The sequence below is a fragment of the Pelophylax lessonae genome (assembly GCF_965119305.1).
Source record: "Pelophylax lessonae genome assembly, chromosome: 11".
In the NCBI taxonomy this organism is placed as follows: domain Eukaryota; kingdom Metazoa; phylum Chordata; class Amphibia; order Anura; family Ranidae; genus Pelophylax; species Pelophylax lessonae.
In genome coordinates, this window is record NC_138778.1 from 176,171,405 (window position 1) to 176,185,616 (window position 14,212).

Sequence of the window (14,212 nt, forward strand, 5' to 3'; positions counted from 1 at the left end):
ATTGGTTGATTTTCGCAAACGTCACAGTGTCTAACAACTATAGGATATTTTTTTACATTTTTTTAATTTTTTTTTTTACTAGTAATGGCAGCGATCAGCGACTTAAAGCGGGGTTGCGATATTGCGGAGGACAAATCCGTTGACACTTTTGACACTTTTTTGGGGACCAGTGACATTATAACATCATCAGTACTAAAAATATGCACTGTGCGTGTACTAATGACACTGGCTGGAAAGGAGTTAACATCAGGGGCGATGAAAGGGTTAAATGTGTGCCTAGGGAGTGTTTACTAACTGTGGGGGAGGTGCTTTTACTGCTTGAAGACATGGATTGGTGTTCCTGCTTCACAGGATCCATGTCTTCTGTACTCGCTTGTTTACTGTCATTCTGCCAGAGTACCGAACGGTGGGCGGGTCCCGGCGGACCGGCTGATCGACTCCAGCTGTGTAAAATCACAACAGGACTGAGCTGCTGGCGGCGTGCGCTCGACCCCTAAAACCTGGAAGTGCAGAATCATGTACAGTATATATACGTATGATTCTGCGCAGAGCGGCCGCCCTTTAGCACTTAATCTCGGGGATCAGTTAGGTTTAAGCTCAAATGATATGGTTTTGGTAAATCTAATGAAAAATTTTACAAGGAAAACTGTATAATTATTATCCAAGCAGCTAAAGTCATACTCAAATCTAATTCTTTTTTTTTTTAAACTGTAGCTTGGTCCCATCCACTCACACCTCCCCAAACTTTCTATAGTCCAGAGAGGTGGCCACAATACTAAAATTCCAACTGGTATGCTTGGAAAGTGGGAAGGGCAAGGCAAAGCCTAAATATGATAGCAAATTTGCACACAACTTAAGCTGCTGATATATCTGAATATCTTTGAATTGGCTAGGTTTCCAAAGGAGTTCAGCTTTGTAAAACTAAAGCAAAAGCTTTTTACATTTAGTAAGGGAGGGTTATAACCCCCAGTTTTGGAGAATTGGGGAAAATCACCCACAGCCACAATAGGAAGGGAGAAGAAACCCATCTAAATTGAGGGAATGCCTGATTGTCAAGCAGAACTAGTGTCTCCATTAGAAGATTTCCCCTTTCTTCCTGTTCCAAATCATTTTTCACTGTTCTAAAAACAAATGTTCTAAATTTTCGAAGATAATGGTAAAGGAAACTAAAAGAAAGGAGAAATCTCCCTAATAGGGGCAGAGACAGCAAGAAAAACCTAAAGAGAACAATCTCCTGCGCTCAAAAGAGATGCTCCGGCAATGGTTGACCACAGCTCTTCAGTTACTCAAATCTTGGCAAAACTATGCAGCCCCCACATATGGATAGACTTTAAAAGAGCAGTGCGTGACAGACAGCCCAGAAATCTCAACGAACTGGAAGACTTTTGTAAGGAAGAATGGGCAAAGATACCTCAAACAAGGATTGAAAGACTCTTGGCTGGCTACAAAAAGCGTTCACAAGCCGTGATACTTGCCAAAGGGGGCAGTACAAGATATTAACTCTGCAGGGTGCCCAAACTTTGGCAGACGCCATTTTTTTATTTTCTGTAATTTTGAAAGTGTCAATGATGGAAATAAAATCTAACTTTTGTTGACATATTATAAGAATGTCTAATCTGTAACTTGATGCCTTTTAGAGATTTTTCCATCTTTCCTTGGCTTCTTTATGCACATTAATACAAATTTTAAGCTGGGGTGCCCAAACTTTCGATCCCCACTGTATATATATATATATATATATATATATATATATATATATATATATATATATATATATATATATATTCTACTATATAGTATATATCTAGTAGAGAAGGCAGAATAATAAAAATATATTATTATTATTATTAATTGTATCTACCGTATCTACATACTACCACCCATTCCTAGCCTACTGTGTTTGGTAGATGCTCATAAGTGCCCAAGTGTGCATTTTTACTGTTGCGTTTTAATGCACGCGCTCCAACATGCCAAAGCACATGCCTCCAACTTCTACATAATAAAAACTGCTCCTGTTCCCATCCCAGTGCTGCAGTGTAGTGTAGTGCAGTGCGTTCTGAAAAATACGGCATGCCCTTTTTTCTGTGTTTTAGTACTTTGGGAGGCCCATAGAACTCAATGGCAGTGCATATAATGTGCGCTTTGGTGCATTGGTATTACCAAGCCTTGGTTAATACCTGGTAACCCAATCTACTCCAAATTCTACATTCAAAAACACAATGCATATCAACACACAAAGGAATGCACGCTGACGTATGACGGGTTACCTGCCTAAACAACACACCTCTATGCGCAAGCACAGATCTGAATGGGCCCTTATGGTAAGCGGAGCCCTGTGTTACATCCCGGCATGCTCTGCACACCCATCACACTCATCCTATTCCCCGCACACATTTACTCTGACACTGAGCTCTACTAATCTCATCAGGGGCCCTTTTAGTATTAACCGGCAATGACAATTATGATGCATTGCAGATGTCAGGCGTTTTCCAATATCCTGATGCGGCAGACAGAGGAAGAAGATGACAGCGGGGCAGCTGTGAATGCAGAGCAGGAGCACTTCAGGATACAGGAAGCTTCACCGTACTTGGCATCAGTGAAGGAAAATGACACATACATCTAAAAAGGACAATACTACTCTCTGTAATTATCTGAAACACAATTACTGCAAGATACAGAAGAGTCTCTTAGAAAAGTGTTTCTTCTTGTGCTAAGCAGCAATATAACAATTGTGTAATATAGCGATAAAAATCTTTAGTGTTTTTTTTTTCTGATGAGGTTGTTCTTGAAATTAGGAATTCTAAAAATAACCAGAGACAGCTACGTTTTATGTCTATTACAACACATCCGTTTTAAAATTCTAAAGAATATCTAAACCTAAAACCCCAAAAAAAAAAAAATTAATATACACATTTATTATTTTTTTGGGGTTTTAGGTTAAGATATTCTTTAGAATTTTAAGACCGGGGTGTTATAATATATATAACATATACAGTGCCTTGCGAAAGTATTCGGCCCCCTTGAACTTTTCGACCTTTTGCCACATTTCAGGCTTCAAACATAAAGATATAAAACTGTAATTTTTTGTGAAGAATCAACAACAAGTGGGACACAATCATGAAGTGGAACGAAATTTATTGGATATTTCAAACTTTTTTAACAAATAAAAAACTGAAAAATTGGGCGTGCAAAATCATTCAGCCCCCTTAAGTTAATACTTTGTAGCGCCACCTTTTGCTGCGATTACAGCTGTAAGTCGCTTGGGGTATGTCTCTATCAGTTTTGCACATCGAGAGACTGAAATTTTTGCCGATTCCTCCTTGCAAAACCGCTCGAGCTCAGTGAGGTTGGATGGAGAGCGTTTGTGAACAGCAGTTTTCAGTTCTTTCCACAGATTCTCGATTGGATTCAGGTCTGGACTTTGACTTGGCCATTTTAACACCTGGATATGTTTATTTGTGAACCATTCCATTGTAGATTTTGCTTTATGTTTTGGATCATTGTCTTGTTGGAAGACAAATCTCCGTCACAGTCTCAGGTCTTTTGCAGACTCCATCAGGTTTTCTTCCAGAATGGTCCTGCATTTGGCTCCATCCATCTTCCCATCAATTTTAACCATCTTCCCTGTCCCTGCTGAAGAAAAGCAGGCCCAAACCATGATGCTGCCACCACCATGTTTGACAGTGGGGATGGTGTGTTCAGGGTGATGAGCTGTGTTGCTTTTACGCCAAACATAACGCTTTGCATTGTTGCCAAAAAGTTTGATTTTGGTTTCATCTGACCAGAGCACCTTCTTCCACATGTTTGGTGTGTCTCCCAGGTGGCTTGTGGCAAACTTTAAACAACACTTTTTATGGATATCTTTAAGAAATGGCTTTCTTCTTGCCACTCTTCCATAAAGGCCAGATTTGTGCAGTATACAACTGATTGTTGTCCTATGGACAGAGTCTCCCACCTTAGCTGTAGATCTCTGCAGTTCATCCAGAGTGATCATGGGCCTCTTTCCTGCATCTCTGATCAGTCTTCTCCTTGTATGAGCTGAAAGTTTAGAGGGACGGCCAGGTCTTCTTAGATTTGCAGTGGTCTGATACTCCTTCCATTTCAATATTATCGCTTGCACAGTGCTCCTTGGTATGTTTAAAGCTTGGGAAATCTTTTTGTATCCAAATCCGGCTTTAAACTTCTCCACAACAGTATCTCGGACCTGCCTTGTGTGTTCCTTGTTCTTCTTGATGCTCTCTGCGCTTTAAACTGAACTCTGAGACTATCACAGTGCAGGTGCATTTATACGGAGACTTGATTTCACACAGGTGGATTCTATTTATCATCATTAGTCATTTAGGTCAACATTGGATCATTCAGAGATCCTCACTGAACTTCTGGAGAGAGTTTGCTGCACTGAAAGTAAAGGGGCTGAATAATTTTGCACGCCCAATTTTTCAGTTTTTTATTTGTTAACAAGGTTTGAAATATCCAATAAATTTCGTTCCACTTCATGATTGTGTCCCACTTGTTGATTTTTCACAAAAAATTACAGTTTTATATCTTTATGTTTGAAGCCTGAAATGTGGCAAAAGGTCGCAAAGTTCAAGGGGGCCGAATACTTTCGCAAGGCACTGTATATATATAGGGTGTCGGACTAAGAATCCCAGCATTCACACACATATACAATTATTTCTGTAAAATTTGATTGTTTTGCCATTTATTGATATTGAGTGTAGTAATAGTGGATAAGAACACTGTTTCATCAGGAAAAACATTTGCCCGTAGTTCCCTATGCGCAAGGGAGACTCAGTGCAAAAGTTCTGAGAAACGGCTACTTGCCAAGGGGGGGGGGGGGGGGTTCAAATGTAAATATCTTTATTCCTATGACAGTTATAGAATACATTTTTGGACATTAAGGGTTACAGCAAGTAACGTGACCAAAGCACTGAGCCAAAAGTTTTAAAGTAGATTAACTTTTTATCTGATTATAGCATTTAAATTGTATTTTAGGGGCACCCTCCATAACCGAAGGGGAACCTCTGGTAAGGTTTTTGTAAAATTGGCATGAAGCCAAAAGTTTCAAATTAACCACATAGGCTCGGAGGATTTGGCTGCTGAAAGACCAGGGCCCTTTTTTCAACTTGGCACTGCGTAAATCTAACTGACAATTGCGCAGTCATGCAATGCTGTACCCAAACGAAATTTACGTCCTTTTTTTCCCACAAACAAAGCTTTCTTTTGGTGGTATTTTATCACCTCTGCACTTTTTATTTTTTGCGATCTTAATAAAAAAAGAGCGAAAATTTTGAGAAAAAAATTACATTTTCAAATTTGTCTTTTAAAAAATATCCAATATACTCAATTTATGTCATATATTGTGGCCAAAATGTATTTAGCTACATGTCTTTGGCAAAACAAATCTCAATAAAAGTATTTTTATTGTTTGCGCAAAAGTTATAGCTTCTACAAACTATGGCGTAAATACTGGAATTTACGCAGCTTTAATTTCTGACTGCCTATCTCATTTCATGAAGTGCTAAAATGGCAGGGCAGAACAACCCCCCCCCCCCCCAAATTGTCACTTTTTGAAAAGTAGACATCCTAAGGAATGTCCTGAGAGGCATGTTGAGCTCATTGAATATTTCATTTTTTTGTCACAGGTGTTTGAAAAATGACAAAAAAAAAATGTATTTTTTACACAAAGTTGTCATTGAAATTATATATTGCTCACACATGCCATGGGTATATGTGTAAATACACCCCAAAATATATTCTGCTGCTTCTCCTGAGTACAGGGATACCACATGTTAGACTTTTTGGGAGCCTAGCTGTGTACGGGACCCCGAAATCCAATCCCCACCATCAGAATTTCAAAGGGCGTACATTTTTCATTGCATTTTCTCACTACCTATAACGGTTTAGGAGGCCCTGAAATGTCAAGATAGCACAAACCCCCCCCCAAATGACCCCATTTTGGAAAGTAGACACCCCAATCTGTTTGCTGAGAGGCATGGTGAGTCCATGGAATATTTTATATTTTGCCACAAGTTTTGGGAAAATTCTTTTTTTTTTTTAACACAAAGTTGTCACTAAAGATACATTTCTCACACATGACATGGGTATATGTGAAATGACAGCCCAAAATACATTCTGCTGCTTCTCCTGAGTATGGGGATAGCACATGTGTGAGACTTTTTGGGAGCCTAACTGTGTACGGGACCCCGAAAATCAATCACCATCTTCAGGTTTTCTAATGGCGTAAATTTTTGATTTTACTCCTCACTACCCATCACATTTTCGGAGGCTCTGAAATTTCAAGGTAGCACAAACCCCCCCCAAATTACCCCATTTTGCAAAGTAGACACCCCAAGCTATTTTCTGAGAGGCATGATGAGTCCATGGAATATTTTATATTTTGCCACAAGTTCCGGGAAATATATTATTTTTATTTTTTTTACACAAAGTTGTCACTAAATGATATATTGCTCACACATGCCATGGGTATATGTGAAATGACACCCCAAAATACATTCTGCTGCTTCTCCTGAGTACAGGGATTCCCCATGTGTAAGACTTATATGCAGTCTAGCCGAGTACAGGACCCCCGAAAATTAATCACCACTTTCAGACTTTCCAAGGGCGTAAATTGTTGATTTCACTCCTGACTACCTATCACAGTTTCGGAGGCCATGAAATGCCAAGACAGCACAAACCCCCCCCCCCCCCCCCCCATGACCCCTTTTCGGAAAGTAGACACCCTAAGCAATTTGCAGAGAGGCATGTTGAGTGTTTTGCAGATCTCACTTTTTGCCACAGTTTGCCAAGTTTTTGAAATTGAAAAAAGAGGGGAAAACAAGCATTTTCCTGTTTTTTCTTCATTTTCCAAAAAAGAATGAGAGCTGCAAAATACTCACCATGCCTCTCAGCAAATAGCTTGGAGTGTCTACTTTGCAAAATGGGGTAATTGGGGGGGGGGGGGGGTTGTGCCATCTTGGCATTTCATGGCCTTCAAAAGTGTGATAGGTAGTAAGGAGTGAAATCAACAATTTACGCCCTTAGAAAGCCTGAAGGTGGGGATTGGTTTTCGGGGTCCTGTACGCGGCTAGACTGCCAAAAAGTCTCACACATGGGGTATCCCTGTACTAAGGAGAAGAAGCAGAATGTATTTTGGGGTGTCATTCCACATATACCCATGGCATGTGTGAGCAATATATCATTGAGTGACAACTTTGTGTAAAAAAAAAAACAAAAAAAAAACAAAAACAAATTGTCACCTTCCTGAAACTTAGGGCAAAATATAAAATACTCCATGGACTCAATATGCCTCTCAGCAAATAGCTTTGGGTGTCTACTTTTCAAAAAGGGGTCATTTGGGGGGTGTTTGAACTGTCCCGGCATTTTATGCTCAATCTTAGCCACACATCACCCACTCTTCTAACCACTTAAAAACTAAGCCTTTTCTGTGACTTTCTGTTTACATTAAAAAATATTTTTTTTTTTACCAGAAAATTACTTTGAACCCCCAAACATTATATATTTCTTTAAAGCAGAGGCTCTACAGAACAAGATGGTGGATGTTGCAAATTTTTTTGTCACACGGTATTTGCGCATAGATTTTCCAAATGCAATTTCTGCGAAAAAAATACATTTTTTTTTTAATTTAATGCACAAATACACTATACAATTCCAAATTGTTTGGTAAAATTTAAAAGATGATCTTATGCAGAGTACATAGACACCAAATATGACATGCTTTACAGATTGCGCACGCCTGTGCAGCGGCAACAAACTATGTACATTTTTAAAAGCCTTTAAAAGTCTTTACAGGTTACCACTTTAGACTTACAGAGGAGGTCTACTGCAAGAATTACTGCACTCGACCTGGAGTTCGCGGCGATACCTCACATGCATTCTGCAATTGGGTTTACATATGACACTATAAAAACACTTGCGTGTGCCCGCAAGTATGTGGGGACAGGGGGGGCTTGATTTTTTTTTTTTTTTTTTTGCTTTTTTATGTTATTTTGACACCTTTCATTTTTTTTTTAAATCATTTTTATTGTTATCACAGTGAATTTAAATATCCCCTATGATAGCAATCTGTAGTGACAGGTATTCTTTTTTTAAAAAATTGGGGTTTTTAGACTGTAGATCTCTCCTCTGACCGTCACCTTAACGCATCTGACCACACCAAAATTGGTGTGATAAGATTATTTTTCCAATTTCCCAATGGCGCTGTTTTTTTCTGGCGAAACAGAAGTCATGAAATGCTCATAGCTTCTGGTATCTTAGGCCATAGAGATGATTGGAGCCATTCTCATCTCCAATCAGCTCTATGGTTAGATAATTGAACCACCGGCTGCACTCTTGGGTTAACCGGTGGGACAGGAGAGCCCGAGAACAACCACAGAAGGTGGCGGAAGGCAGCGTGGGGGGGGGGGGGGGAGTCCCCTCCCACTGCATGTAAAAGCATTCTAGCGGCCAATTATCCGCTAGGATTGCTTTTACATGTAAGCCGACCGCTGGCTGTAAAAAAATATACCAAGGTGGTGCCTAAATCTGCAGGCATCATCCTGGTATAACCACTCAAAGTCCAGCAACGTACCAGTACATTGCTGGTCCTTGTTTGGCATATAGTGTAGGTTTTTTTTTTCATGCAGCTTGTGGGCTGAACGAAGAAAAAGAGAACCTAACAGAAATCACCACAGGAATATTCTGTAGTATTAGTGTGCAATGTGACAGGGGGGAAGGGGTTAACTGGATGTTATCAGGGGGGATCAGGGGGTTAAATATTTATTGGGGGGGTGGCAGGTATCCTAAGTGTAAAAGGAAGGGCTGCAAACGCTAAACCTGGTCACAAGTCACACTTATACGGGTATATAGAAAATGCTATATACTGTATACTGTATACAGTGTGTGTTGTGACAGGGGGTGTAGGGGTGATCAGGGGGGGATCAGGGGGTTAAATCTTTATTGGGGGGGTGGCGGGGACCCTAAACCTCCTTGGGACAGAAACTAACTCGCAAGCGCTAACTCAAGTCACAATTAAACTAATAGAAAATACAATAAAACACTATATTACTTGTTTATTAGTGTGCAATGTGATATGGGGGAAGGGGTTAACTGGGGGTGATCAGGGGGGGATCAGGAGGGATCAGGGGTTTAAATCTTTATTTGGGGGTTGCGGGTATCCTAAGGATAAAAGGAACGACCGCAAGCGCTAAACCTGGTCTCAAGTCACACTTATACGGGTATATAGGAAAATGCTATATACTGTATACAGTGTGTGTTGTGACAGGGGGTGTAGGGGTGATCAGGGGGGGATCAGGGGGTTAAATCTTTATTGGGGAGGTGGCGGGGACCCTAAAACTACTTGGGACAGAAACTAAGTTGCTAGCGCTAACTCAAGTCACAATCGCACTAATATAAAAAAACAGAAAAACAGTATATTACGTGTGTTTTAGCATGCAATGTGACAGGGGGAAGGGGTTAACTGGGGGTGATCAGGGGGGGATCAGGGGGTTAAATAGGGGGGGTATTTTAAGTGTAAAAGGAAGGTGTAAAAGGATTTTACTTTTTTTTTTTGTATATAGGAAAATGCTATGTACAGTATACAGTGTGTGTTGTGACAGGGGGTGTAGGGGTTAACTGGGGGGGGGGGGGGGCGATCAGGGGTGAAATTAGCCTATCTAAGTGTGTGGGTGTGCTTGGTGCAGTACTTACAGTTAGATGTGCTCTCTCCTCTCGATGAATCCAAAAAGGATCATGGGAGGGGAGAGCACGTCTTTTCTGAGCCTGTGTTTACATTTCACAGGCTCAGAATAGAATCTGATTGGGCAAGACCGATCAACAGGTCCAGGCCAAAAATCATTGGCCAGGACCTGATGACTGATCAGTTCTGAACCCAATAATGTCATCAGCAGCGGCGGGGGCGCGCGGGAGCACGCCTAAGAGCGGCAGGAGCTAGTGACGTATGGATACGTCACTTTGCCTGCACGGGGTTGACCGCCGCAGTATATGTACTTGCGGCGGTCCGCAAGTGGTTAAGAGTTCCCTTCACTGGAACTAAGGGCCAGCCCAACCCCTGAAAAACAACCCCACACCATAATCCCCCCTCCACCAAATGATTTGGACCAGCTGTCACCCCAAATCTATTGACATTATAGTGTATATATATATACACACACAGACATACTGTATATACTTTATATACCTGTGTATATATACTGTATATTTATGTTTTTGTGCAGTTGACTAGGACGCTGCCAAGAACACACTTCCTGTCCTAGGGTGACAACGCTCACTCACTGTACTGTATCTATGGAGTGTTGTCACCCTAGAACAGAAGGTGCGTCAGGACTACAGAGCACCTCTCCCTCTCATAATCTCATTAACAAAGGGGAGGGGGTGTTTTGTAGTTCAGATAGAGAGCTGATAATCATGCTAACTGATAGGCTGAGAGCATAGCATATTATCAGCTCACATGATTTATGGCAGGATCAACAGGTTGCACTTATTAAACAGATATAATTAAACACTTCAAATGGTATATTTACTAGATAAAAAAAAAAAGGAGCAAAAAACACTTACAGAGTACTTGTCACCAACCTGGGTGGTTCAGATGGAGCGTATATTAAAAGCGCATAAGCAGAAGTTACATATATGAAAAGTAACACCAAAATGAAAAGTAGATCCGGAATTTTAGGCGGTTATTATATGCAAATTGGGACATTGACCTTCAAACTTGATGTCCCTCTCAAAACTTTAGAAGATATTTCCCAGCATGCTTTGATTCTATATGTGAAGATGTTACTTACCAAGACACGCCCCCCAGGTCCCTGTGACTCGACCGTGACTCCCAACCACATATTCTCAATGAGGTTACGACCGGGCTGACCTGTGGACACAAGAACATCATACAGAATCCTTAGATTACAATGAAAAAAAGTCTAAAGAGCAGCCCCACTGCACGAGAGGAATTCTAGTTTTCCAGATTTAAATCCTAAAGAGGGATTTTTATTTTATTTTATTTCTATTTTTATTTTTCATTTTTAATTATTATTAATATTTATTTATTTTATTTTTATTCTATTAATATTTTTGTTTCATTTTATTTTTGTGGCTAGCCCAGAGATGGGTTCAGATCTGTTCACCTCCTTTTAAAGCCCATACAAAGTCAAGAGTTTTACACAGCATTTCTGAGCTCTGGCAGGCAGGGGGCAGGGATCTGATCTCACACACTGCACAGCATAGAGCAGGGTGCTGAGTGTAATCTGACACCTGAGTGGTGGAAATTCTCATAATTAAACATGGACAGCTGAGGCTGTCAATCACCTGCTGTGTGCTAAAGGGGGGGGGCGGCATCTCTCGAGACCCCTTGGTGTCGGCATAAACGGTCAGAAGTGACTTATGCAGATAGCCGAGGAATGAGAGAGAAGACAGAAATCACACTTTGTGCTTTGGATTGAGGCAAGTATACACTATAGAAGATTGTGCTTTGTTAATTTTTCATGCCAGGGGTTCACAAGCACTTACAATTTTAAAAAAGCCAATCAAGAACACTGATATATTGCTTTTATGTGAGAGATAACAATGAAATCAGCTGTTTTGCGACTCCCTGTAAAAAAAATGAAGCCCACATACAGTTGGATCCATTAATCCTATGGACTGTTGTCTTTAGCCAATTGCAGACCACCCGCCGCATATATACTGCAGCAGGCTGGCTCGGCTGCACGAATCGCCGTAACTGTACGGCGGTTCGCGGGAGCAATCCTGGGCGTGCGCGCCCCCACTGGGCAGTAGGGATGCCGATCCACGGGACCGGGGCACTGATTGCCACTGGGCACCTGCGATCGTTCCCCGCTGAGAGAGAAGGACGGTCAGCTGTTGTAAACACAGCAGACTGTTGTTCTCTCCAAAATGATCACAGATCCCTGGTGATCCTTCTATTTCTATTTCACAAGTCTCTCCCCGTCTCCCCACAGTTAGAAAACACTCCCCTAGGCTCACACCTAACCCTTTGATCACCCCTGGGTTAACCCCTTCCCTGCCAATGTCATTATTACAGTAACAGTGCATATTTTTAGTACTGATTACTGTAGTAATGTCACTGGTTCCCCCCAAAAGTGTCAAAAATGTAAGTTAGGGGTCCGATCTGTCCGTCCCAATGTTGCAGTCCCGCTAAAAATCGCAGATTGCCACCATTACTAGTTAAAAAAAAGAAAAAAAAGACATAAATCTTTCCCCTAGTTTGTAGACGCAATAACTTTTGCGCAAACCAATCAAAATATGCTTATTGGGATTTTTTTGTTTACCACAAATATGTGGCAGAATACAAATTGGCCTAAAAGGATGAAAAAAATGATATTTAAATTTTATTTTTGGGAATGTTATATAGCAGGAAGTGAAAAATATATATATTTATTTCAGAATTGTCGCTATTTTTTTGTTTATAGAGCAAAAAATAAAAATCGCAGAGGTGATCAAATACCACCAAAAGAAAGCTCTATTTATGGGAAAAAAAGGACATCAATTTTTATTTGGGTACAAAGTCGCAAGACCGCGCAATTTACTCTTAAAGAAACGCAGTAGCAAAAAATAGCCTGGTCGTTAAGGGGGCAAATCCTTCTGGTCCAGACGTGGTTAAGGGGACAGGTTAAATCTAAAAATAGCTTTAAAGGGGGTGTGGCTTATTCAGGATGGGTGTTGCTCTGGTGGATGTGGTTGACTAGCCCAGAGCAGGGTTTGCTGAGACTGAGGGCGGGGCTAGGAGGTGACTTAAAGGAGCACACCACCCTAGCACAACTCATCCTCCTATTAAAGACAAGGAACACCTCTAAGCTTCAATCCCTTTAAATGGTGTTCTGTGAACAAACCCATTTTTGTAGTATAAATATAATTATTAGCCCAGATCTGTCAGATTACAGCTCCTGCTGCTGTGTCAGCCTGGACATATGTGGGAGAAATAGAGGAAGTCAGGATTTGAAGGACGGCTAATTTATAGGGAGCATTAAAATCTTAACTAACACAGGCCAGGGCTATAGAATAAACATTTATCTGTCATTTCTCTATATCATCATTACTACATATTGATTGGATTAAACCAGAGACTCATTTTGTAAACCAGAGATTCCAGTAGAGATACCTCCCCCTCGGAGCTCCCACTACGCGTGTCTAACCTTAACCCCTTCATGACAGTAATACGCATACATGCAGCGGGGGGGGGGGGGGGGGGCAAGAGGCTCTTAGTGGCCAGTCTGCATACATGCATTGTAATGTGCCCCAGAACAACACCACAGAATTGTGACCAAGGTGTCACCGACAGCTCACAATCAATTACTGATTATCTGGAGCCACCCGGGATGGGCTTCTGATGACCTCGGCACTGTATAGCCAATCAGGATCCAAACTCGCCCACTGAGATCATTGGAGCCACACCGCAACTGTGGGCCAGCTAGCTTGGGTGGGCAGGAGGTGTGGCTGCCCTAGGCATTGTGGTATCATGTGAAGTGGGGGGGGGGGCACCACAAAGAGATGGGGGGGAGAGAATTTGTGTTGGGAGGGGGAATTTGGGGAGGGGGGTAAAATTGTTCCAAGAGGTGAAATCTGGTGAGGTGTGCTAGGAGTGGTGATTCAGGGGTAATTGTGGGGGGGGTTTGTGCTAGAAGAGGTAATATGGTGGGGGGGGGGGGGAGAGAGATAAAAGCATAATTTTTTGGGGGGGGGTATTTATGCTAGTAGGGATGATTGGGGGGGGGGGGGTATTTGTGCTATTTGGAGTGGGGGGAGACGATCTGTGCTCGGAAGGGAAATTTGAGGGTGGGGCAGGGGGGAAGAATTGTTCTAGGAGGGGATATCTGAGAAGGTGTGCTAGAAGTGGTAATCTGGGGGGGGGGGGGGGATGGGTGAAGAGGACTTGTTCAAGAAGGGAGGATTTGTGGGATGTGCTAAAATTGCAATTCTTTTTTTTTTTGGGGGGGGAGGGTATTTGTTCTAGGAGGGGGGATTTGGAGTGGGGGGAAGGATTTGTGCTTGGAGGGGGAATTTGAGGGGGAGGGGTGTGTCAGGGGGTAAGAGTTGTTCTAGGAGGGGAAATCTGGGGAGGTGTGCTAGGAGTGGTGATTTGGGGGGGATGTAGTTGTGTTGGGGTGGACGGGTGAAGGGGATTTATGCTACAAGGGGGGGATTTCGGTGTTTGTGCTAGAAAAGCTAACATGGTAGGGGGATT

General features: G+C 41.8%; 1 protein-coding gene across 1 annotated transcript in view; it reads right to left on the minus strand.

The window, feature by feature from the left end:
• Positions 1-14,212, minus strand: part of ITGA3 (integrin subunit alpha 3) — a 168,973-nt gene that overhangs the window by 94,281 nt on the left and 60,480 nt on the right. Inside the window, exon 3 of the mRNA XM_082271775.1 lies at positions 10,803-10,882. Coding sequence (XP_082127901.1) covers positions 10,803-10,882 — 80 coding nt within the window. The remainder of the gene's footprint in view (positions 1-10,802; positions 10,883-14,212) is intronic.